This window comes from Rhinopithecus roxellana, chromosome 5, assembly GCF_007565055.1.
Source record: "Rhinopithecus roxellana isolate Shanxi Qingling chromosome 5, ASM756505v1, whole genome shotgun sequence".
In the NCBI taxonomy this organism is placed as follows: domain Eukaryota; kingdom Metazoa; phylum Chordata; class Mammalia; order Primates; family Cercopithecidae; genus Rhinopithecus; species Rhinopithecus roxellana.
The window spans coordinates 36,018,698-36,044,951 of record NC_044553.1 but is presented as its reverse complement, the minus strand read 5'-3'; the positions used below and the strand labels follow the sequence as shown (position 1 = coordinate 36,044,951).

The 26,254-nt window shown below is 40.7% G+C and overlaps 1 protein-coding gene across 1 annotated transcript in view; it reads left to right on the top strand.

Annotated features, from left to right (window-relative positions):
- SHC4 (SHC adaptor protein 4) overlaps positions 1–26,254 on the top strand; it is a 147,510-nt gene that overhangs the window by 14,441 nt on the left and 106,815 nt on the right. The window contains exon 2 of the mRNA XM_010357805.2: positions 25,014–25,084. Within this exon, the coding sequence (XP_010356107.2) occupies positions 25,014–25,084 (71 nt within the window). The remainder of the gene's footprint in view (positions 1–25,013; positions 25,085–26,254) is intronic.

Here is a 26,254-nt window from a genome sequence, read left to right as displayed (position 1 = left end):
TTGTAGAAAGAAAATAAAAATGTTACATATATACTTTTGACCCTTAAATTAAATGTACATAAATGTGCGTTTGTGTTGTAGGGTCAAGGCTCTTTCTCTGAATTTTATAGATACAATGATTCATATCCCTTTTCATCCTTCTTGCATAAATTCTGCCCTTAGTGCCTAATCCACATTCCTCCTTTCAGTTTCTTTAAAGTGGGATGAGCTCTTAGAGACATCTTCAAAGCAATCTGAAACTACAGAAGCAGTTTCATTTTTTAAATATGTCTTTTAAAATAGTCTTATCTACTTTTAATTTAATACTATTTTTAAAAGCAACTTGCTTTCCTACGTTTTGCCAAAGCTGTTGACTTATTTTCATAGAATGGCTACCTTATCCAAATCCACACTCATATGTTATCAGTGCGTGTGTGTGTGTGTGTTTCTTTTTTGAGACAAGTTCTTGCTCTGTCACCCAGGCTGGGATACAGTGGTACAGTCACGGCTCCCTGTAGCCTCAACCTCTTGGGCTCAAGCCATCCTCCCACCTAAGCCTCCCAAGTAGCTGGAACTCCAGGCACACACCATGAGGCTTGGCTAATTTCTAAAATTTTTGTAGAGACTGGGGCTTGCTATGTTGCCTAGGCTGGTCTCAAACTCCAGGGCTCAAGTGATTCTCCTATGTCGGCCTCCCAAAGTGTTGCGATTACAGGCATGAGCCACAGTGCCCAACCCAGTGTGTTGAATATCTACTTCAATTATGTGATTTCAATAGCAATTACAATTGCAATATACAGGTGCCATATACAGCAATTATAATTGCACAAACACAGCAGAATTCTTGGTAGGCCCACAATTCAAATAGTCACAGCAAAAAGTATAGACATACTGGTAGACTGCTGGCTTCATGAAGCAAGTTGTCAACTGGAAATCAGTCAGCAGAGTTTTATGGTATTGAATTTTGTGTTAACAATTCAGCAACATGATTTGTTGATATGTCTCATGATGCGTTTCCTATTTTTGTCATCACATATACATGCTATGTTGTATAGCTTTAATCAATGAGCCCATTTTACATTCAATTGCCTTTCTGCTAAACTTGACAACAACATCTTGTCCTTGAAGAGCAAAGAGCATTTAACAAATGCTGTTGTGCTTACTACTTACTCTCACAACGGTTTCTGTTCAGGGAAAATGATATATAAAGAGTGTCCCAGGGCAACCTAGAAATAAAAAACATAGCTAGGAATATAACAGATATCTTGGCTACCCATGCAGAATAATATCCAAGACCCTGTGTATTCATGAGATGAAACTGAATCAGCAACTACAAGGGTATCTCTGGGGATAGAGGTTTAAATTTAGAAACTCATCTATGGCCTTTCCCTTTATAAAGAAAGCCAAAACATGTGGGTTTTGAGTTTCTCCCACTGTTGTCAATGTTTTTATCAGCCGAAGACTAATTGAAGATGCCTTGATTTTTGTTTTTCTTGATAACAACCTCAATCTTCTGGAGGGCCCTTTGCATCTCCATAGCATACTGTAAACATTAAACAAATTACAATAAAAGGTGTTACAAAAGTAGGTGTAATTTTTTTCAATAGCTTTTGTTTGTCATTTGGAAAAAAATACATATCTTTCTCGGGTGTGATGATGTTAACTATTAGAAATACACTGTCAAAAACCAAGATACTTGACCCACAAAGTGGATATATTTTAGATCTTATTTACCCAATGCTTCTAGGGACTCAAAGGCCTCCAGGATCCTGGTGAATGAGATTGTTCTCTCACTTGTATTTCTTAAATAGAGGAGTCAGGAGAAGAAAAAAGAATAACAAACAGTAACTTTTTGAGGGCTAATTGCACTATTAACAGCTTGTTTTGTATTCTTTCAGACTTTTTTCCTAAGTGCATATTTGTATATACACACAAATATAATTGTTGACACAGATGAAAATTATACTGTGCATGCTTGTCTGCAATGTGTGTTTTTTTTTTCTCTCTCTCTCTCTTGTGGATCAGGGCACCCTTGAATGTCAGTACCTGTTGATTCATCAGTGGCAGGAGAGTGTCTTGGGGGAAGGGGTCACACTTCTAGCCATTCCTCTATTGAAAGACAAGACCCAGAGGTGCTGGAGGACCCTGGCCAGAGGCTGGTCTGTTTTCATGCTGATTTTCTTTTGGCTTCTGAAATGATGTTAAAGATACTCATTTTGGCCAAATGAAGACATACTTAGAAATAGTTTTTGATTTGAAAAAATATGTATCTTGGAAATACTGACAGTTGGAAATAAAAGACTAAAAATGTTCAGAGTAGCTCTAACTGAAGCCTCACCGCTAAACGCCCCTAGCATAAGCATTCTATATAGCTCATAGGAGCTCACCAGCCTATCTATATAATGCTGGACTCTCAGGACCTACGTTATGTCAGGTGTCTCTTCTCAACCCTTTCAAATGCAGAGGTGAGTTTAAAAAATGTTAATCCATCTGAAATAGATATCTGCTGTTCACTTAAAAACAAAGAAACTCTTATTCAACACTAAATCTTGAATTTTTTTTATATTTTGTGACAAGCAGCAATAATTTACAAAGTTCTGTGAAATAAAGGCAAACACCATATCACTGTGCCTAGTCCAGTGATACGAATGTTCTAGGGAGAGAATGTTCCAAATGCATTGCCCAGAGAGCAAAAAGATGATAAGCAGGGAGTGGGGAACAGTCATCCAGTGAAAATCTCAACATGAAAGAAGTGAAAGAGATTCTGGCCTGGGATGTGTGATAAATCTCCAAATTTCTCTTCAGAAAAAATAAGAATCCGATTTTACAACTAGGCTATCACTTAAGAAAAGAAGGAGGAAGAGGAGGGGAAGAGGAAAGGGGGAGGAGAAAGAGGAGGGAGAAGGAAGAGGAAGGATGAGAAAGGACGTGGGCATTGCTGTGGGAGGCCCCTGGGCCCTGGCAAGCAGTGAGTATTGATTCTGGAGGCCTCCAGGAAGCGTAATGTGCACAGTCATGGGGAATATATTTATTTATGATTTATACCCTGCTGACTTCCAAAAAGGTTTGAGGTGGCTCACCTGCTAGTGAGTTAATGCTTCCTACACACACTGAGCAACTCTAAGCAAGTGAAAGAGCAGAAACTCTGTGAGTCATCACCCAACTGTTTAAGTGATAAGAGGGAGAAGGGAGCTATTTCTTCTGAATAAGATGCCCACAGACATTGTCAACACTCACCAGTAAGAATCTTGACACAGTAAAGCTCATTTAGTTGACATCACCAGGCAATCATTGACTTTTTCAGATAATTGAAGTTTCTCCCTTTAGATGTCAGTCTTCTAAAAACGTAGTATTTTACATAGAAACCTCTTCATAATGAAGATTATATGCTTCTTTCTCTTCGTAGACAGATGATACTGTTTGAAAAAAAATTTGGGAGGTAAATGTCAGGTTTTTTTCTAGATCTATGGTTTATTTTTGTAACAGTTTTATTCCACATACTGTAAAATTCACTCTTTAAGTGTACAATTCAATTGTTTTTCATATAGTCACAAAATTCTGCAACCATCACCACTGTCTAGTTTTAAAACATTTTTAACACTCCAAAAAGAAACCCTGGAACCATTAGCTGTCACTCTCTTTTCTTCCCTTCCAACCCCTGGCAGAGACTAATCTACTTCCTGTCTCTGTGGATTTGTCTCTTCTGGCTATTTCTTATAAATGGAATCGTACAATATGTGGTCTTTTGTGTGTGATTCCTGCCATTGAGCACAGTGTTTTCAAGATTCATCAAGTTGTAGCATGTGTCAGTTCTTCCTTTCTTTTTATTCCAGAATAATAGTCCATTGTATGGCGATACCACATTTTGTTATCCATTCACCAGTTACTGGACCTTCGAGTTGCTTCTGCTTTTGGGCTATTACGAATAGTGCTATAATGAACATTCAGGGGTAAGTTTTTGTGCAGACATGCTTTTTTTTTTTTTTTTTTTTTTTTGAGCGGGAGTCTCACTCTGTCTCCCAGGCTAGAGTGCAGTGGCACCATCTTGACTCACTGCAACCTCTGCCTCCCATTTTCAAGTGATTCTCCTGCCTCAGCCTCCCTAGTAGCTGGGACTACAGGCGCATACCGCCACACCAGGCTAATTTTTTGTATTTTTAGTGGAGACAGGGCTTCACTGTGTTAGCCAGGATGGTCTTGATCTCCTCATCTCGTGATCCACCCGCCTCGGCCTTCCAAAGTGCTGGGATTACAGGCATGAGCCACCGCGCCCAGTGTGCAGACATGTGTTTTTAACTTTCTTGGGTGTACACCCAGAAGTGGATACTGATTGGAATTCAATCTCCTTTTTTTTACTGATGGAAATGGAGCCTTCATTCTAACAGTCATGGAATGCAATGGTTGGTTGCCCCTGAAGTCTGGGTTCCCAAATGGTTGAGCTTTCTGAACTCATCTGTCTATATTTTTATACTTTTTCAGATTTCTTTTGTTCAGTCAGCTATCACTTTTTGCTTTTCAGAGTGAGACTGTCTCTGGGAGGACCCAACATTTCAATTTGGGCTCTTGAGCTCTGGAGAGGGCAACCTGTTACCACTGTTATTGAAACCAAGGGTAAATGGGCTCTGAATGAAAGACTGGGTTGCTCTCCTAAGAGAAAAACATAAGCATAAACATTAGTGTTGACTTAGTAGTATTTTTAGATGTTTTTGGGTGCTTATTTTTGTATTCTTAGCAATGCTTAGGACATTTGAAGTTGTTAGGTGTAATACTTTCAGTAAGATGTTATTGTATAAAGACTCTACTTTCAGATAATGGGGATTAAAACGTTACTTTTGCTGACATGCAGGAAAGTCTATTTAAGAGCTGCTGAACTGATTCTAGTAAGAAACCTTTTCACAGAGCTCTTTTTTGGTAGGAAGGGGGCTGCAGAGGAACCCCGGCTTCTCAGCTGCCATCTGAAAGCACAGTTTGAAAGATCCCCCTTATCACTTCAGATTAGATGACTACAAAACTCAAATAACTGGAGTTTAAACAAGATAGACGTTTCCCTTTTTGTTCATTTAGGTAGGTTGGCCAGGGCTTCGGTCATCAATAACCCAGGATTCTTCCAGCTTTCTGTTTGGCCATCCTTAACACATGGCTTCCATCTTTGGGCTCATTCAAGATTGCAACAGGCCGCTGGAGCACCCAGCATCATACCCATTTTCCAAGCAGCAGGAAGAAGGAATGGCAAATACGAATGGTGTACCTCCTGGCTGCGTCAGCCCCCTTTCAAATAGTTTTCCTTGAAATCCTACCCAATAACATCCTCTCACATCTCCTTGGGCTCCTGGCTTCCAGGGAAGCTGAGAAATGACAGTTTTTAAGCTAGGTACATTGGGGATCTGTTAGTAAGGAAGAAAGAGTCAAAGGAAAAGGAACAAAAGATGTAGGTGGGACACCCAGAGTCTCTGCCCTGGCCGCCTAGGCTCTCATGCTTTAAGATGGATGCAACAGAGGTGGACACCACATGGTGTTGCACACAGAGCTGGGCAGAGCTTTGCAACAGTCTATCCCTTTACCATTTGAAAGTTTGTAGGCTTAGATTGTTGAAAAATAAATAGGCCTTTTTCTAAAGAAGACATAAAAATGGCCAACAGCTATGTAAAAAGGTGCTCAACATTACTGATCATCGGGGAAATGCAAATCAAAACTATATGGGATATCATCTCACACCTGTTAAGAGGGCTATTATCAAAAAGACAAGAGACAATAAATGAAGGTGTGGAGAAGAGGGAACTTTTGTGCACTCTTGGTGGGAATGTAAATTGGCACAATCATTATGAAAACAATACGGAGGTTCTTCAAAAAATTCAAAGTAGAACTGTCATATGACCCAGCAATCCTATTGCTGGGTATATACCCAAAGGAAATGAAATCAGCATTTTGTAGTGCTATCTGCACCCCCATGTTCATTGTAGCATTATTCACAGTAGTCAAGATATGGAAAAAACCAAAGTGTCCACTGATAGATGGATGGATAAAGAAATTGTGGTATATATACAATGAAATATTATTTAGCCTTAAAAAAGAAGGTAATGTTGTCATTTGTGACAACACGGATGAACCTAGAGAACATTATTCTAAGTGAAATAAGCCAGATGTAGAAAGAAAACTACTGTACGATTTCCCTTACATGTGGAATCTTGTAAAGTTAGAATATATAGAGGCAGAGAGTAGAACAGAGGTTACAAGGCCAGGGAGCGGGAGAAAATGGTGAGTTATAGGTCAAAGGTCCCAAACTTGCAGTTATGTAGGATGAATAGGTCTAGAGATCTAATGTGCAGCATGAGGACTATTGTTAGTAACGTTGGATTGCAGGTGAAAATTTTGCTAAGGGAGTAGATGTTGGGTGTTTTTACCCACATACATAAAGATTCTTGAGAGGATTGTTTTTGGTAATGGTTGAATTGTCTATCTCAGTTCTTCGGTGAGACTTTCTAGAGGATATGGGGTTTCAGAAGAATGTTAAAGGAAGTGATGCTATCAGCAGTCCCTCTTTAGGTATTGTGGGAATGGCTGGCTTAGAGCCAGCATGGTATCACCTACACTTGGTTTCCATTGGTATACTCATGAATGCCATTGGTCAGGGGAATTCAGGGCAATGGTTGAAGGTTTGGTGTGTAGTCTGTATGGGCAAGAAAAGAAGCTGCCTAACTTCTATGAAAATCTCAAGCCTGAACTAGACTTCTTATTAGCTCTAACCAACTGACCTCTCCCTTCTCCTAGACTCTTACTTCAGCATTCCTAAATTTTTGATTACTTACATCAATCTATGTATCCTTCTAGAAAGTCATTACTTAATGTAATAACAAATGATAATAATTGATTATCATGACAACTTCAAGCAATGTAAAAAATAATTGGATAATAATAACCAATAATTAATAATAATTCACTCATGCTAGCAGACTTTAAAGGAAAATAGAGATCTCCCCGTGCCCTTTCTTTCTCCTTAGCTAAAAATGCTGAATTTTTTTAAAAAGAATGCAAGCTATAAAATAAGTAACTTGAATCTAGGATCCTATTTACATTGTATCCTGAAGGTGTTGGTTGTTTATGTTATAAGGGCGTTATTTGAGTTTGATTCAAAAATCTATGTTTGATTTTAATGGGAACCTGATGTTTGTGATCAAATAGCTTAGCAAATTTCTATGCTTGCTTAGAGCTTTGTGCTGCTGGGTGATCTTGTTCAAGTCACTTAAATGCTTTGAAAATAAAGGGTTTGGGACAAATAGTGTTGTCCATCACAAAGTTTTTTATGAATCTAGGGGTTTTGTTTTTTAAAAAAATACTGACTAACAGATCACCTCATTCTAACTCTGATCGTGATGACCCTGTGATGGAATCCTGAAGCAATCCCACAGTTACTGAAGTCACAGGATCCTGCTTCTGTTCATCCTCATAGCATTGCCATTTACATAAAATCAGGCTCAATCCTGATTATTTACAAGAATATGAATCAAATACTGCATGTTCTCATTTATAAATGAGAATGAAATAATATGTACACATGGGCATAGAGTTGAAATTGATAGTCATTGGAGACTCAGAAGGGTGGAAGGGTATGAAGGAAGGATGAAAAATTACTCAATGAATACCATGTGAACTATTTGAGTGATAGTTACACTAAATGCCCAGACTTCACCACTACCCAGTATATCCATGAAACAAACTGCACTTGTACCCCTTAAATTAACACCAAAAGAAGATTCTCCAAAAGGTATCCAGACATGTGAAAAGGGCAACTGTATCTTCAACTTTCAAAGTTACTTAATTTGAACGCTTGAGAGAATCTGATTCATACTTAAAATAATTTATTTGAATCAGGTCTTTCACATTTCATGGGTAGTCTTCACTCTTGCCTCCCCAGGGACTGTGATCTCACCATCATTTCTCTTCTCTCCTGTTACTGTCAATCTTTCTATCAACAAATATGCTCAAATCTGTTCCGCCCTTAAAATAACACCCTCCCCTAAGCTTATCTTTCCCCTATTGTTAAAATACCAATTTCTCAAAACAAAAACAAAAGCACTGTGCTCACTGGTTCACTGCCTCATCTCCATATCAAATTTTAAATCTCTTGCTACCTGGCTTCTACTTTGACTACTCCACTGACATTCTTCCACAAAAGCCAACAGTTGCCAAACTCCTATGAACATTTTCCAGTTCCTTAGCCTATTGACCTTCTCCACTGCCCCGAATTCAGTCAACAACTTCTTCCTCCATGGAGCTCTGTGTACCGTTGACTGCTGCTATCTCATACCCTTCTGATTCTCTTTGTACATCTCTGACTTTTGTTTTGTGACTTTAGTAGACTGTTCTCTGCCTTCCGTTTAAATGCTGAGTGACATCAGATAAACCATTTAATTTTTTATCCACAAAAAGTAGAGGAGTTGGAATAGATCATCTCTAAGGTAGCTTCAAGCCCTGGTGTGCTTTTAGTCATATTATCAGGAGTCAGAATTCACTGCTCGAGGTACAGACAACTCTTGTGTTTCATGTAAAAAGAAGTATAATGAGAAATGATTACCATTTGAGCTGATTAACATTTCTGCAAAGCCATATTGTTGACTGCCACTTTTTCAAAGAAGTCATAAAAGCTGAAAACTAGTACAGCATAATTCAGCAGTTTATCACCATGTGGGAGAATGACTAATGTGAGTCATGGTTTCAGTATAACGAACATTGACCATTCATGTAGGACCTCAGGCTGTGACATAGAGAGAGAGTGACGTCAATGAGGTCCTTTGCCCACATGGTCTCCAGACATGACCACACATTGGACATGCAAAGTCCTAGAGCACTGGGAAGATTGATGCTGCTACTAGGGACATCATCATACTGATGCTGCTACTAGGGACATCAACTTTGACCAGACATGGCAACTGATGACAAAAATTTTGGCCTTTGACACTGCTGAGTCAAGAGGAAAATGGAATAGAAGAAAGAGTTTGATTGAGCTGCTGTTTGTCTACCTTGTGGCAGTACTTGCAGATGCTCTTATTTGTGAATACACAGAGTTCCTCCAATAAATATTTAATTAAATAGAAACTCGAGGTCCTGGGTACTCAAAGCTGAGTTAGATTTGTGTGATTTTAGGGGGTGGGATATAATTATTTAATTTTTTTGAGGAGCTTATAATTGAGAATGAAGGTCACAATACCCTAAAAATGTTCAATAGTAAGTGGATTATGTGTTGGCAGGAGAGACCATAAACACAGTGTCACTATTAGGTTATATCATATTCTCAACTTAACTAGACAAGAATACCAAATATAATTGCTAGGTCATTCACTAAGCCATCCTGCAAGGGCGTTGCCTTGGCTACAGCAGTAACCATAACCAACTTGATGGTGGACATGTTGGGCCTCTGAGAAAATCGACAGGGCCCTGTGCCATTTTCTTAGCAGACACCTAGAGCACCCTTGTTAGCATCTGTGTCTGGGCCCATCCCTCTGCTGCCCCATGATGGGGTACACAGGGCTGCTGCGTCTTGGCATCTCTGCCTAGGAGCCTTGGAATACCAGATGGGCTTCCAATGGCAGGCCTAGTCATTAGATTAGCTTTGTCTGCACAGCTATGATTCTGGCTTTTTGCCTAACCTTTCAGAGCAAAGGACATTCAGCAAGACTCTCCTGGGAAGCAGATTAACTTCTGTGAGTCACTGCTCTTCCATCTCATTTATGATTCATGACCTGGGCTGTATTTTTAGCTTTTATTTATTTGGGTCTGAGAAGTGGGCTGGGTGGAAGTGTAGTTGGGAAACTCATGAAAGAATAAGAAGAAATTGGCATCACATCTAAGCGATGGTGGCCTGAAACTTGGTTGGACGTCCTCAGATATTCAACATAGTGTATTGAGAGCCTACTATGTGTCACATATTGTGCTGGACTCCAAGAACAAAAGGGAAAATGAGAACCAGCTTCTGCCCTCCAAGAGCTCATTGATTTGTGTGGGCAGATGGTTAATTGGATGATTAACGTAATGTTGCCCCTGCTGATATCTCAGCCATATCCCTGGACATTAGTCAAATTGAAGTATTTGGTATTTTTGGAGCACCCCTTATTTTTGGCCTTACCTCTTGCACATGCTGTGCCCATTGTCTGGAAATTCTTCCCCCACCACCTCTCATTGCCTGTCCTTCATAACTCACCCCAGCATCCTTCCTCTGACCCTCCTTCCCTGATTCCCTGAGGCTGGTCTGGAGCTTCTCTGACACACTCCCATAGCCCCTTGCATCCCAGTGCTCATCACATTCCTATAAAGCGCTGTTGATTAAGATGCCTTCACAGTAATTGAGGCTTGTTTATCAGCTCCCCAAACTAAGGCAGGTAGAAACTGAAGACAATCAGGAACAGCAGTATAGTCATCCCACTATAATGATGAACATATGCTGAGACGTTTGTATGTGCCAGTCACTGTGCTTAGCACCACATACGCATTACCTGATTGGATCCTCACAATAACCCTATGAAACACATAAACTATTATTCTTGCTTTATGGATGAGGAAACTGAGGCTTTGAGAATTAAAGTTATTTGTCCAAGGTTTCACAGCCAGTATGTGCAAAGCTGAGATTCAAACCCAGGCATTTCTGACTGTCTAAGCCCATACTCCTAGACTCTAAGCCATATTCCTTCTCCCCTTTCATGGTTATTGTATCAGTCAGGATAGGGCAGGTCATTCTATGTTAACAAATAATTCCAACATCTCAGTGGCTTAGACAAAAAGGTTTACTTCTTGCTTATGCCATGGTCCGTAGCACATTGGCTGGGGGCATCCGCTCTATGTCATTCTCACTCAGCAACCAAGGCTGAAGGTGGCTCTCTATCTGTGCCTCCCCAGTTGCAAGAGAAAGGAGATGTAACAAATCACTCCCGCAGTGATACCATTGGCCGAATCAGGTGCTGTACCCAACTTCAAAGGGGCAGGAGAAGTGCAATGCTACTGTGTACTGGGAAAGTGAAGAATTGGAAATATTTGTGCCATGGCACCAATGACTCCCACAATATAAAAGAAAGGAGTGAGGGAAATAGAGACATGAAAATAATAGAGGATAAAGTGTTCAGAGGAATAAGGGCCTTCCAGGGAATAGGAGAAAGCTTGCCTTTTGAAACCATAAGTCTCCAGTTAAACGGCTGCTGGGATCAATTATTCAGTTGTTCTTCCTGTAAGTTGCATTGTTAAGCCTTCCTCTCTTCTGAATGGATTAATACTTTGACACAACCTGGGATTTCGCTGGATCTATCAGGAGAGAGTAGTCAATTGCTATTACAAAAGCATCTTAATTTGAATAGGGTCAACTTTTGCAAGCCAGTATTCCAACTCATTTTCATTATGGAGAACCAGTCCCACCAGGTTAAAGACTTTCTCCAACAACACAAAGTAGCATTCCTGGTTTCCTAGGATTAGGCCTACGTGGTGATAAAGATCTTAAAAATTTCTTAGGAGGCTTGGCTACAATGCCAACACTTGCTCCTCCCCACAAAAGACTTGGGTTAAAGCTATTGGTTGCAACTTTTAGATCTCAATAGCAACATTAAAATTGAATATGAAATACAAGCCCTCAAAGAATTTCTGCAAATAATATATTAGGAATATATATATTTCTGCAAAGAATATTTTGGTCAAGGAGAATTCACCTTTGCACAAAGCAGTTCCTGTTTTCAGAGAACACAGAATGGCTGACACAGTATAAAACTGAGCACAACACTTACTGTCTTAGGTATTGGATGCAGCAATATTTTGTCAAGTCACTATAAGTTATTAGATAATGTAAAACATTTGCTACATACAGGGGGTATCTGGCCTTACCACTCCTCTTCTCTTCATGATATGGATAGGTAGATCTCTATGTATATCATTTATATCTATCTATCTATCTATCTATCTATCTATCTATCTATCTATCTATCTATCTATCAATGTGTGTGTGTGATGGAGTACTATCTTCCATATATAATACATGCAGGGCATGAGTATCCCCTAGATGGTAAACTTCTTTAGGTGAGAGAGATGACATGGAACAGCAGCTTTAAACATCAAAAGATCTGGGTTCTTCTCCATTAATCAGCCCTGTGGCTCTTGAGCACAGCATTGAACCTCTGAGAATCAGTTCTTCCACCTGTAAAAAGGCATCAGGGCCAGGTTTGGTGGCTCAGATCTGTAATCCCAGGTTTTGGGGAGACCAAGGTGAGAGGATCACTTGAAGCGAGGAGTTTGAGATCACCTGGGCAACATAATGAGACCCCATCTTACAAAAATAAAAAAGAAGATCACCTACCTATTCAGGTCTCATCACAGTTTCATTATGAGGATCAAATGATATAATACCCCTGAGACTAAACAGAATATACATCTCTGTTTGTGCAAAGGCACACGATCAATCACACAGCACAACTTTTCTGGCCATGCCCAGCAGCAGAGCGAGCCACTTGTGGCTCCCAACACATTGGTGCAAAGTTATTCCTAGGAGAAGTCATAGCTCTCAAATGCTATCAGTATAGTTTTTGCCACAGGGATGACCTCCAGCTGGGTGACTTTGTCTGTGCTCAAGTCTGTAGGCAGAGATGAAACCTCTCTTAGTTTAAAGAAATTCCCCTGTGTAAGGAATTTTCAATGGGAGTAGGACTTTTGGAATGAGACAGCGCATAGCTGCCTCATGGGATGCAGATGGTTGTCATACTTTCCTTGCCCACAGATGACCAATACTTTTTTCAGAGAAATTGAAAGATATATTTGGACAATTGTAGGCAGCTCATTTCCCAGTGTATTAGTCTGTTCTGACATTGTTATAAAGAATTACCCAAGACTGGGTCATTTATAAAGAAAGGGGGTTTAATTGACTCACAATTCTGCAGGCTGTACAGGAGCCATGACTGGGGAGGTCTCAGGAAACTTACAATCATGGCAGAAGGCAAAAGGGAAGCAGCCACAATCTTGGTTCAGCTTACTTTAGGGGGACTGGGAATAGAATCTTGGGGATGGAGACAATGGGACTCTCTCCATCTGCTGGGGTGGAGTCCGCTTAGCAGGGAAAGACATCGAAGGAGAGGGATTGGGCCAAGTGAAAGGCCTTGCTCACTTCACAACCCTGCCTTTTGACTTGGGCAGGAACCTGGAGAAGGGAGATCTTCCTTTTGTAAGAGCAAACAGAACTCCCAACTTACTGTTAGAAGGTTCCATCATTGTAATGACTAATGACTTACAGGGTTGAAATTTCCTGGTTGCTGAGTCTGCAATGGGAATGACTGAACAAATCCACGTTTTCAGGCTTTTAAACCTGGAGCAGAAGAAGGAGCTTTCAACAAAAATAGATGTTTGTATTTTAAAAATACATATTCAATTCAATCAATCAAAATATATTTGGAGGGTCTACTATGTTCTAGGTGTTGGGGATAAAACACTCCCTGTTCTCTGCTACTGATCTTCTAATTGGGGAGACAGATAGCAAGCCAAAAAAAAAAACATAATAATTTCAGCAGTAAGTGCTCTGTAGAAAAGCAAATATAAGGCCGGGCGCGGTGGCTCAAGCCTGTAATCCCAGCACTTTGGGAGGCCGAGACGGGCGGATCACGAGGTCAGGAGATCGAGACCATCCTGGCTAACATGGTGAAACCTCGTCTCTACTAAAAAATACAAAAAACTAGCCGGGCGAGGTGGCGGGCGCCTGTAGTCCCAGCTACTCGGGAGGCTGAGGCGGGAGAATGGCGTAAACCCGGGAGGCGGAGCTTGCAGTGAGCTGAGATCCGGCCACTGCACTCCAGCCTGGGCGACAGAGCGAGACTCCGTCTCAAAAAAAATAAAAAAATAAAAAAAAAAAAAAAAAAAAAAAAAAAAAAAAAAAAAAAAAGAAAAGCAAATATAAGAGAATAGTGGAGAAGGGGAAAGTGTTAGCAGCTCTATGCTCCTTGATGCTATAGATTATAATATATATATATTATTATGTAATGGTATTATTACAGCATTCAAAGGTGTTACAAGATTTTTCCTAAGAAAAGTCAGTCTTTGCCAAGACCACTTGCACCTATTCCTTAAAGATGTGTTCCAAGCAGCCCATCTGTCTGTCCATCTCACTGAGCTCTCTCTAAACTTGCTTCTCTATTTCAGGTCAGGAGATCCCCTAACCCCACTGCTTCAAAACCCTGCCCAGGTTTTCATTTGATTGGTGTTACACTAAAAGGGGAAGAATTTTCCATTCCCTTCTTACATGATCCACATTCCAACTCAAACCCGGCACAAGGAGGGCTTTGGCCAGCTTAACTTCAGGATTATTTTAATTGACAATATACCCCTTTAAGAAGGAACACATTACAGATGGTCCAGTTAGGATGCAGGTTATTTTGAGACTTCCTGAACATCATTTCTTGGCTAGTTCATTCAAATAAATCATTTAATTGCACTGTAAGAGGTGCTGGGCATAATGATGACTAAGACTCACTCCCTGCCCTTGAGAAGCCCATAGTCCAGCAGGAGGCATAGACATTGGAACAGATAAATTGCAGCACCACTGGGTGACTGCAACCTAGGGGTGTGACCGAGATGCTCTGGGAGCCCAAAGGAAGAGCAATGCACTCTACCTCAAGGCTGGAGAATATTTCAAACAATTGTAGTAACTGCTGATGCCTCATTCATTTATCCATTATTCATCCATTCATACATATTTCCTGAATAGTTTATATCAAGGATCACACACTGCCTGCAGATATTGCTTGTTTGGATTCTTTCTGTTGTTGTTGCTTCTTGGTAATTGCTTTATTGAGATGTAATTCACATACCATATAATTTACCCATTTAAAGTATACAATTCAATTTTTTTTAGTATATTCACAGAGTTATGCAACTATCACCAATTATAGAACATTTTTATCAACCCCCAAAGAAACCCTGTACCCGTTAGAGGTCACACTCTATTCCCTGAAAACCACATAGCCCTACTTTCTAGCTCTACAAATTTGTCTATTCTGGACATTTCACATAAATAAAATAAAATCAGTCTTTTATGATTATACTTTTTCACTTAGAATTAATATTTTCAAAGTTCATTCATGCTGTAGCATGTATCAATACTTCATTGCTTTTTATTGCCAAATACTATTCCATTGTATGATATACCACCTTTTATTTGTCCATTCATCAGCTGATGGACATTTGGGTTATTTCTACTTTTTGGCTATTACGAATAATTCTGCTATAAACATTTAAGTGCAAGTTTTTGTGTGGACATACGCTTTCCATTTTATTGGGTATATTTCTAGGAGTGGAATTGCTGGGTCATACGGGTAATTCTATGTTTAACTGTTTGAGGAATTGCCAAGCTGTTTCCCCTAGTGGCATTACCATTTTACATTCCCACCAGCAATGTATGATGGTTCCAATTTCTCCACATCTTCACCAACATTTATTTTCAGTTTGCTGGATTGTATTTTAAATTACAGCCATTCCAGAGGGTGTGAAGTTGTACCTCACTGTGGCTTTGATTTGCGCTTCCCAGTGGTAAATTATATTGAACATCTTTTCATGTGCCTATTGTCTATTTGTATATATTTCTTGGAGAAATGTCTGTTCAGATCTTTTGCCCATTTTAAAATTGAGTTATTTGTCTTTTTATCATTGGGCTGTAAGAGTTTTTTAAAATATATTTTAGATGCAAGTTTCTTAGCAGATATATCATTTGCAAATATTTTCTCCCATTCTCTGAGTGGGTTTTTCACTTTCTTCTTAGTGTCATTGGAAGCACAAAATAATTTAATTTTTCTGAAGTCCAACCTATACATTTCTTTCCTTTGGTTGTTGGTGCTTTTGGTGTCATATCTAAGAAACCATTGCCTATTCTGAGGTCCTGTGATTATGCCTGTTTTCTTTAAAGAGTTTTACAGTTTTAGCTCTTATGTTTAGGTCTTGTGACCATTCTGAGTTTATGTTTTGCTTATCGTATGAGATAGAGGTCCAACTTTTATATACAATTGCTCTGGTACCTTTTGGTGAAAACAATGTCATTTTTCCATTGAATTGTTTTGTCACCTTTATCAAAATTCAATTGACAGTAAATGCAGGGGTTTACTTTTGGACTCAGTTCTATTTTACTAATCTGTATGTCTATCATTATGCTAGTACCACATTATCCTGATTGTGTAGCTGAGCATTAAGTTTTGAAATTGAGACACGTGGGTTCTCTAACTTTGTTCTTTTTCAAGATTGTGCAGATTGTTTGGAAATTACACATGAAATTTTAGGAAATTACACATGAATTTGAAGTTACACATGAATTTTAGGATCAGTTTGTTAGTTTCTACAAAGAAGCCATCTGAGATTTTGATAGGGATTGTGTTGAAGTTTTAGATCAGCTTTTGGGAGTATTACTATCTTAACATTATTAAGTCTTCTGATCCATGAACATGGAATGTTTCTTCCATTTATTTCACTTTTCTTAAATTTCCTTCAGCAATGTTTTTCAGTTTTCAAAGTGTAAGTTTATCCTATCAAATTTATTCAGAAGTATTTTATTCTTTTTGATCACATATTGCAAATGAAATTATTTTCTTAATTTCCTTTTGGATTGTTCATTGTGACTTGCTGGAATTAAAAATTAGGAAAACTTACAAATAAAGTCTGATTTCTGACCTCTTTTGAAAAATCATAGGGTCTGGTTTCCCAAATGGTAACGAGGGACTGGAATGATTGGTTTGGGCCTTGTTCTCTTTGTAGGCCATATGGTTCCAACTTTGTCCTAATCTAGCTACTTTCTTATATCTAGTTTACTTTACTCATTAATATCTTTATTATTAAGCACTGAGTTTTTGGCCTTTATGATTGTTCTTTTGGGAAATCTAAGTTAGAAGAGATTTAATATGAAAGAGCAGTTAATATTCTCTAAATCCTTAATGTGATTGTTTTTATATACATATCCCATTCTTTCTTAAAAGTTACCTCAAGCCATATCTTACTTTCTCATCTCAAGAATATTGTTGATCCAGGCTTTACATAGAGGATATAAAGAAGAAACAGACACCGTTTCTGCTATAAAAGAGATACAGACACATTGACGAAGAAGTAGTTCCATATTAGCAATGTAAGTTTTATTAAAGGTCTGCTAGAAGTTCATACAGATTATAGAAGAGGGCCCAAAGAAGGTCAAGGCTGCAGGTAGAGATGGGGACGAAGAGGAGACATATCATAAAAGAAGCGACTTTTGCATTTCCTTGTGAATGATTAGTAGGTGTTAATCAGATGGACATGGATAAGAAGGACATTTCAAGAGGAAGGAGTAAAGGAAGGGGTTGTTCTGAATTTTGAAGCATGGTGAGTTCAGGCAAATGACTAGAGTGTAAAATGAGAGGGCAAAAGCGGGGAGGAAAAGGATAAAGAGTTCAGCAGGAACCAAATCATGAGAGGCCCTGTACCTCATTCTAAGAAAGCTGGCTTGAAGACTGGTGTTTTCTCCAAAGTGTGATTCCTGGACAACCTGTAATAGAAGGACCTGAGTGCTTATTAAAATGCAGTTTCACAGTCTTACTGAAGAAGAATCTCTCAGGGCCTGGGAATTTTATTTTTAAAATCTGATTTGTAAGTTTCCCTGGTGATTCTGAAGTTCTCTAAAGTTTAGGAAGCTCTGCTTTGAGGATGGGAGTCTTGGGAGTGTTTTAAGTGAGAATGATTGGGGGATAGGATGGAATGATAACATGCCATATATGTGTTTTAGTAACGTGCTGGCTGCACTGGGAAAGAGATTCAAAAAGTGGGACATCAGAAACCCTATCTTAGGGAGGGCCATGTTCTAAAGTCAGCAGTAGAATAAAACTCAGAATAAAGAATACACTGGATCATCCTTGAAATCTCCAGCACCCGCGCATCTGGACAATCAGTTGTCAGAATCAATGTCTTGTGTTTCTGTTTGCATTTATGGAGAGATACTCTTCCTCTGGGGCAGAGTATGTCTCCAAAAATGCAGACAGAAACACAAGACATTTATTGTTGCAAACAGAAACACAAGACGTTATTTAACTCTCCATAAATTCAGATACTCTTTCTCTGGGGCAGTTAGTTACCCTACTCTCTGGCAAGTAGGGTTGCAAGACTGAGGAGATGAACAAAGGGACTAATCTCTCACTTTCTGCCTGCCAAGTGGATGCAATTGAATTCATATGCTTTGCCCATGAATATGATGTGAGACCCCAGTATTACAATTGAGAGACAGAATGTGCCTAAACTTGGATAGTAAATGTTGGAGGTAGTGTGCAGGGTTCAGGGAAGAAGACAGGAAAGTTATGACGATGATAGGGAGATTGAAAGGACTGGGCTTGCCTCTTGATTGGTTGATGGATTTGAAAAAAAAGTAAGAGTTGACTTTTCTGGTTTATGTAATTAGGTGGATAGTGATACTATTGTTTTAGATCAGAAATGTAAGTAGAGGAATAATTTGAATGCACCGAATTTGAGATGCAATTAGAATATTCATATGCTGATACACATTTGAAGTTGGGAGAAAACCTGGGCTAAAAATGTGTGTGGCATGAGCATGAGGTAGTAATTGAAAGCAAACAAGTGTACGTGCTAGAGACTGATTTTATTAGGCTAGAGTAGAACCTAGGAATCAGAATTTTAATACTTCCCAAGTGATTCCAATATGCAATCAGGGTTGAGAACCACTGGGATAGGGAGAGAAGAGAAGGAACCATTGTTTTTAAAAAAATAAGAAACTAGCAAAGGAGACTGAGAAGGAATAGTCAGAGAAGAAAGATGAGGAATTGGAGAAAATGTTCTCAGGAAAGCTAAAGAAGAAAGGTTCAGAGGAAAATGAAGGGGTTGAGTAGAGGTCAACAGCGGTAGGTGACCCCGATAGGTGAGTAGGAAAACAAAAACCGTTCACTAAAGAAACTTTGAGGAAGCAGTTGGTTTGCTCAGGCAATTTCACTAGAGTGTTGAGGCCGGAAACTTTACTATTGTGAGTTGAGGCATGAGTGAAAGGAAGGAAGTAGAGACAATATTTCAAGGTTATGAAGGGAATGTCCCTGTTTCTTACTCTCCCATTTTTTTAAAGAATGTGAAAGACTAAAAATTATTTAAAGGTGGCAGAAATATCCTGCTGTGTTTTCCTGCCATTTTGGTGGCCTCTACCATTGTTGAACATTTATTGCATGAAGATCAGACCCTCCTTATATCATAGTTGATTATATACTGTTCTTCAGTGTTTGTTTTAAATTCATTAACTATTTATTTTTATTTAGAGACAAGGTCTCGCTCTGTCCCCCAGGCTGGAGTGCAATGGCACGATCATAGCTGACTGCAGCCTCAAACTCCTGGGCTCAAGTGATCCTCCTGCCTCAGCCTTCCAAGTAGCTGAAGTAATTTTCTTCCTTGTCTTAGCACTCTTATTATAAACTTATCAAGTGCAGGGCCTGTGCCTTAAACTTCTCTTGAACAATATTCTCCCATACTCCTAGCTAAGAGGCAGGTATATTCTGAGAAAGGGAATAAACCACATATAAAAAGGGATTTCACCCTACTTAATAAAACTGTGGTTCTTTTTGGTAAAGTCGTGAGCTTTGCTTATTTTATTTTTCAAATCTAAACTAATACTACATACTTATTTAAAAAATAAGTATGTTTATACTTATTTGTATAAGTAGTACAAAAGTATAAAGTAAAAAGTAAAAATCTGCCTCTCTCACATTTCCAAAGGCAACCACTGTTAGTTTCCTATTATCCTGCAGACCTTCTTTCTAAGAGTATAAGAATATGTATCTTGGCCGGGCGCGGTGGCTCAAGCCTGTAATCCCAGCACTTTGGGAGGCCGAGACGGGCGGATCACGAGGGCAGGAGATCGAGACCATCCTGGCGAACACGGTGAAACCCCGTCTCTACTAAAAAATACAAAAAACTAGCCGGGCGAGATGGCGGGCGCCTGTAGTCCCAGCTACTCGGAGGCTGAGGCAGGAGAATGGCGTAAACCCGGGAGGCGGAGCTTGCAGTGAGCTGAGATCCGGCCACTGCACTCCAGCCTGGGCGACAGAGTGAGACTCCGTCTCAAAAAAAAAAAAAAAAAAAAAAAAAAAAGAATATGTATCTTTTTTTTTCTTTAGGTAATGTGCTTGCCATCATCATTCTGTAAGAGAGTTAGGATGAGACTTCCCATAAGTAACTATCATTCCTTTTCTCTGAAAACCCCAGTAATTTCTTCTCCGGAGAGCAAAGCCCAAGATACACATGGCCATTAATAGGCTGTTCACCTCTCCTTGGGAGCAAGTGGTTGAAGCTCAGACAGTACAAAAATATTATGACTGCCTTGGGGCATAAAGGGAGGAAGCCAGCTGGGAGTTAGGTAAACCCATGCCAGGGGCTGAATGGGCAGGCTGTCTGAGCACCGCTGCTTTCCCACCGTTCCTGTATGGCTCCAAATAAAGGTCTTCAGTGTCCTCTCCTCACCACAGGGTGGGGAATTAGGGAGTGTCCTCTGTCTCACCTCCCAAAGCAGTTTGGATTCACATCTGCTGTTACCATTGTGGTCCCCCGTCTCAACACTGTGTCACCGTGTTCCTGGGTAGACCAAAGGGAGAGTAGTGGCAACCAGCAGGATAACTCCTCTTTTTCAATTTTTCTGTTATACAGGGTCCTAGCAATGGACTGCAGACTCTAGAATAAACCCTAATTCAGTACCAGTGAATAAATGAAACTGAGCCAGGCACTTTGCTTTAATAGGCTTCAATTTCCTCATCTCTTAAATAAAGTTAGCAACAATGACTAACCTCATAAAAAGGAAAGATAAGTCATCTCTTTTCATGGTTGTCCTATCTGAAAGGGGCCAGGTTTCTTAAGAACACAGACCATGTCTTATGCAGATCCGCATTTAATACATGAATGAGAAGTATTGTCATCTCCAGTTTATAGCTAACAAACTAAACTTCTCCTCCCTCGGGCCTTGATATTCAGCCACTACCTGCTTATGCAGTCATCAAACACCCAAAGAAAGAAGTGGACAGAGTATTTTTATGCACCGCCCCCTCCCTGCTTCCTCACAGCAGTGGTTTTTAAATGAAATGGATTGTGTGAGTCAATGGGAAGACCCACTCCATTGTTGTCTTTGGGGTAATTGTGGCAAAAATGAGTTGTTGTTTTCTTGACACATGCCCACAGTGGAAGGGGACTTGTCCTCATTGTCAGTCATCTCAGGCCATGACTCATGTTTTTCCAGAAACTTCCGTTGTATCATACTGAGGCTTGCTGAAGTCACCTGTGCCATAGCTGACAGACAAGTGTATGGATCAAAACAGAGATTCACACGAAGGGAAGGGGATCCCAAAGCAATGCTTGGGCTTGCTTAAGGTCATTATAGCCATGAAGTGTGATTAAGAACGAAACCTTGGAGGGGTTCCTCTCACCCCCAAGACACTAAAAATTCCTCTCCCCATTGATAGCCAAAATGAATGGCAACTTACCTAATAACTGGGCTGAGAATAGCCTTCACTTTGACACTGTCCTCACGTGGGTCTCAAACTTGATCAGCCTTGAGTGTCCTTGTTCCAGTTGTTTCTTTTTGTCCCTTTGTCCCCCTCCTGTTCAGACGTGCAACCTACTCTCCTTTCCTTTTAAAGTTCCCACTGTCAACTCTATCATCCAGGGCTGTTCCCACCCACGGCTTATAGCCCGCCTGAGAAGTAGGGCACATTCTTGCCAGCTTCCCACTTCACTACAAAACCTCCTCGGTCTAGGTTGTGTGTTACCACTCCAAAATGAAGAACAACAAAAATAACAAATATGAAGTACATTGCTGAGAAATCTAGAAACCTTGCAAAGACATTGTTCTGGCCTGTAGCACCTGAGGCTGAGTCCTTGGTGCTCCTGTACTCCTGGGTGGAGAGACCAGCCAAGCCTTTACCTCCCTCAGTCCCTCGGCTCTCCCCAGCCCCCGCTCATTGTAAGGGTACAATATAATTGAACAAAAGATGCGTCATTCATTCTTTCAGCATGTGTTTATTGAGTGCCCACCAGATCCTAGGCACTGTTGGAGGGAATACGGCAGTGATTGTGATCTTTACTCTTACGGTGGTTATAGCCAAGGGAATAAAAAGAGGTCCTAGACAAGCAAATTAACAAGTAAACCAATAATCAATCAATGATGAATAGGGGCTGAGATGAAGGGTGGCAAGAGGGGGCCTCTGAGGTGTGCCATTTGAAATGAAAACTGAAAGATGAGAAGGGATCTGTCCTGCAGAACAGTGTAGGAGAGCCAGGCGGAAGGAATGTCAAATGCAGGGAAGAGCTGGGTGTATTTGAGGAGTAGAAAGGAGGCCAATGTGGCAGCAAAGTGTGCAAGGGGACAGTGACACTGATGAAGCTGAAGGGATGAGATGGGGCCAGGAACCCCAGGGTCTAGGGGTTTATAGTAACGAGCTTGTTTTGATCATAGATGCCAGGAGTTTCACATGGTGGAGGAACATGATCTGATCATTCTGTTTTGAAGAAACACTGTGGAAGAGTGTGAAAAATGTAGGTGCTTGGTCACTTTTTCAAAGAGTTTGCACTGATAGGCCAGTTGGTATCACCTTGTCTTCAGTCGGTGATTTACAGCTAAAGGGAAAGGCGATACCCACCTCCTCACCAACAGGGCCTCCTGGAGGTATTGGAGGGGATCCAGGCCTGCTCACCACCCTGTGTGGGGAGTCCACTCTTTCCAGGGCCAGCAGTGCAGGAAATAGGGGAGCAAGACCTAGGCTCTGGGGCGGAAGACAGCATTGGAAGGCACCAAAAGCCAGAGCAGTCAGTGAAGACATATGGACAATCTTTTCACACCACCGGGACGTGAAGCTTGGATGCTTGGAATCTCCTTTCTTGACAGTTCTGAGACGGGCTTTCTAACCTACTTCCTATATCTAGCTTTCTTCTCCTAATAACCCTTATGGTTGAAGAGAAATCTCTAGACACCACTTCCTTAAGGTACCCAAGGCTTGGGAAGTTAAGAGTGATGGGGACAAAGTAAAATATCTAAAATATTTCTTGTATCAGTAGTAGAGATTCCAAGAGGAGTGTAACTGAGTGTGACTAACAGGAGTCTGGATGAGACTGGCAGGGTGATTGTCCCGGCCAGCATGCTCTTCCCAGCACCAGGCTCCAGGCAGCACTTGGTGCATCGAGAAGTTCCATCTGCACAATCTGCTCAGAAATACTATTATACAGCAGGACGTGGTGGCTCACGCCTGTATCCCAGCACTTTGGGAGGCCGAGGTGGGCAGATCGCTTGAGGTCAGGAGTTCAAGACCAGCCTGGCCAACATGGTGAAACCCCGTCTCTACTAAAAATACAAAAATTAGCCAGGTGCAGTGGTATATGCCTGTAATCCCAGCTACTCAAAAGACTGAGGCAGGAGAATTGCTTGAATTTGGAAAGCAGAGGTTGCAGTGAGCAAAGATCGTGCCACTGCATTCCAGCCTGGGTGACAGAGTGAGACTCCATCTCAACAAAAAGAAAGAAAAAGAAAAAGAAATACTATTATACAAGAAGTGTCTAGGCAGGTACCCCCTCCCCACCAGCTCCTGACATCTTTTGACAGTGCTTTTGCCATTCACAAGCATAGAGAGGCTGGAAAGCCTCCAAAGGAAAGCTAAACAGGAAGCATATCATTTCCAAGGAGCCAACAGATCACTTTCAATCGGAACTCTTAGCTCTAGTAACATTTCTAAGGCAATTCTCAAATAAGCACTCTCCCTCATCAACCAAGCTCTGCTGGGAGGATTGACTCTCACAGCCTCACCTGGCAAAGCTACACAGAAGACTACTAAGTCCACATCCCTAGGCTGAATCCTCTCAGGACTCCAGAATCCAATTTTCAGTTGCCAGCCTGTTATTTCCTGGATACCCTACCAGTGCCTTAAGTCAATGGCTCCCAGACCAATTCATCATCTTCTCTTCTCCTGGCTTTCCTGTTTCTGTTGATGGCATCACTGTTCCCTCTGCTACTCTGGCTGGAAACGTCTGAGTGAGTCATCCTTGACTCATCCTTCTCTCTTATTCTCCGTATCAAATCAACTGCCGAGTTCTGTAGTATCTGTTTCCATGATGTCACTTGAATCTGTCCCCTCTTTCCTATTGACACCATCCCTCTTCAGTGTGGGCTGTCATTACTTCCCTCGCCACAGGATCATCCTAACTTATTCCCTCACCATTAACCCACCTTCATACTGCCGCTGACTTAAGCCTCCTCCAACACAGATCTAATCGCATCATGCTGTTGCCAGCAGCCTGCCATGGATCCTCACTGCTGCCACACTAAATATAAACCATCTTTCAGCTTTATAAGTCACAATTCCTTTTGCAATACATGGTGTTCAAGCTAACCATACTCATCACTGATGCAGCATATGACTTTTGTCCTTTCAGGAACCCCCTTAATATTTAAATCAGCTGAAAAGGATGATAAGATCTTATATTACTAAGTTTGGCATTCTATGCATTTATATGCTTGTTCTATCCACTTAGAAGATTTGACATTCCTGTATTCTTTATCTCACTTTTATTTTTGCTTCCTCTACTATTTGGGCCTTTCTATGTACCAAGCGTTGTTCTAAAAGCTTTATTTACATGTAGGAAATAATTTCACTCTTCTAACCATTCCTATTGTATCCTCACTTTACCAATGACAAAACTGTGAGGATCAGAAGTTAACTTGCTGAGATTCCATAACTAAGAAGTAGCAGAGCCAGGATGCAAAGTCACATGATCTGGCCCCAGAGCTCATGTTCTTAACCACTGAACCCATATTGGTCTTTGTTACTTGTGTTATCTATATTATGGTTCGGATTTAACTGGTGTTTTATAATTGAATTGAAGCTTTAGGCATGTGTCCATTAATAGTCAGAAATATCAATGGTAGGCGAAGGGTGCAAATGTAACTTGATAGCAGAAGCTGATTTTAGGTGCTTCCCCGAAAGTCACTGTGAAGCTAAGAGACAGCTTCTTGGAATTTTTGTCCTACTTCTTTTTTTTTCTTCTTATTCTAGTACATGGGCTGTATTGAAGTGCTGCAATCAATGAGGTCACTGGATTTTGGAATGAGAACCCAAGTTACAAGGTAAGAAGCCAAAAATGGGAGGGGCTTTGAGGAGTATGGTTTAAAGTCACAATAATTTCTCCCACGGGAATTTCATGCAAACCTTCCAAGTCATTATACACTTTTATTCATCTGACTGGAGCGTAGAAGCTTCGTCCAGTGACCTTCAATGAGTGGCTTGATCTCATTGTGTGAAAGATTTCTCAACTGTGTGGCAATGCCTCTGTGTTTCATGTGAGGACGATTAAGCTGATACAGTTTACAGAAATAGCTGGTTTCCCAGGTACCAAAAGTATTTAAAATTATGCCTGGCAGGAAGCCTTTACAGAATCAGACCTGTCAAGGAGGTAGCAGAAAATCAGACCAAGTAAGACTTTCAACATGAGAAAGCCTAAGCTTTCCCCAAGCTCTTCCTGACATGGGAACCTGCTTATTCCTTGTCTGGGTCTCCCTCCTCTATGTACAGTGAGCCAAATGGAACAGTGGAACCAGGGAACCTTTACCCAGGGTGACCCCAGGGAACTTAGGGGAAGAAATCAGAATCCTTGTTGTGTGGAGCTCAAGTCAGAAGCAGAAATATATGGCATGGTTCATTAAAGCTAAGCCCAAAGCAAGGATGGAAAGAAGGAGTGAGTGCAGACTGGCAGGTGGAAAAAATGTGAGGTGAGGGAGATGAGTGAGAGGACTGGGTCGATATGAGTGGTTCAGAATGAAGACTTGGGCTTTCATTGGATGTGGTGCCAAAGGTGTGTCTCAGGGGCATGCCACATTAGATCCGTGCTTGCAGGCCTCCTGTTCTGAAGGTGAATGTTGTCATGTAGAAAAATAACTCTCCCTAATGCTCATCCCGTGAAATTCTAGGCCTAGAAAAAGAAGTGTCCTGTGGTCCAAAAATTTGGGGAAAGGAGCCACATCACTCTTTAGGAGACTACAGTATACAATAGTATATTGAAGACTCTGAGCCTGGTGCAGTGGCTCACGCTTGTAATCCCTGCAACTCAGGAGGCTGAGGTTGGAGGATTGCTTGAGACCAGGAGTTCAAGACCAGCTGGGGCAACATAGTGAGACTCCATCTCTAGAAAAGTAAAAAGAACATAGCCAGGCATGTTAGCATATGCCAGTAGCCCCAGCTACTCAGGAGGCTGAGGCTGGAGGATCACTTGAGCCCAGGAGTTCAAGGCTTCAGTCAGA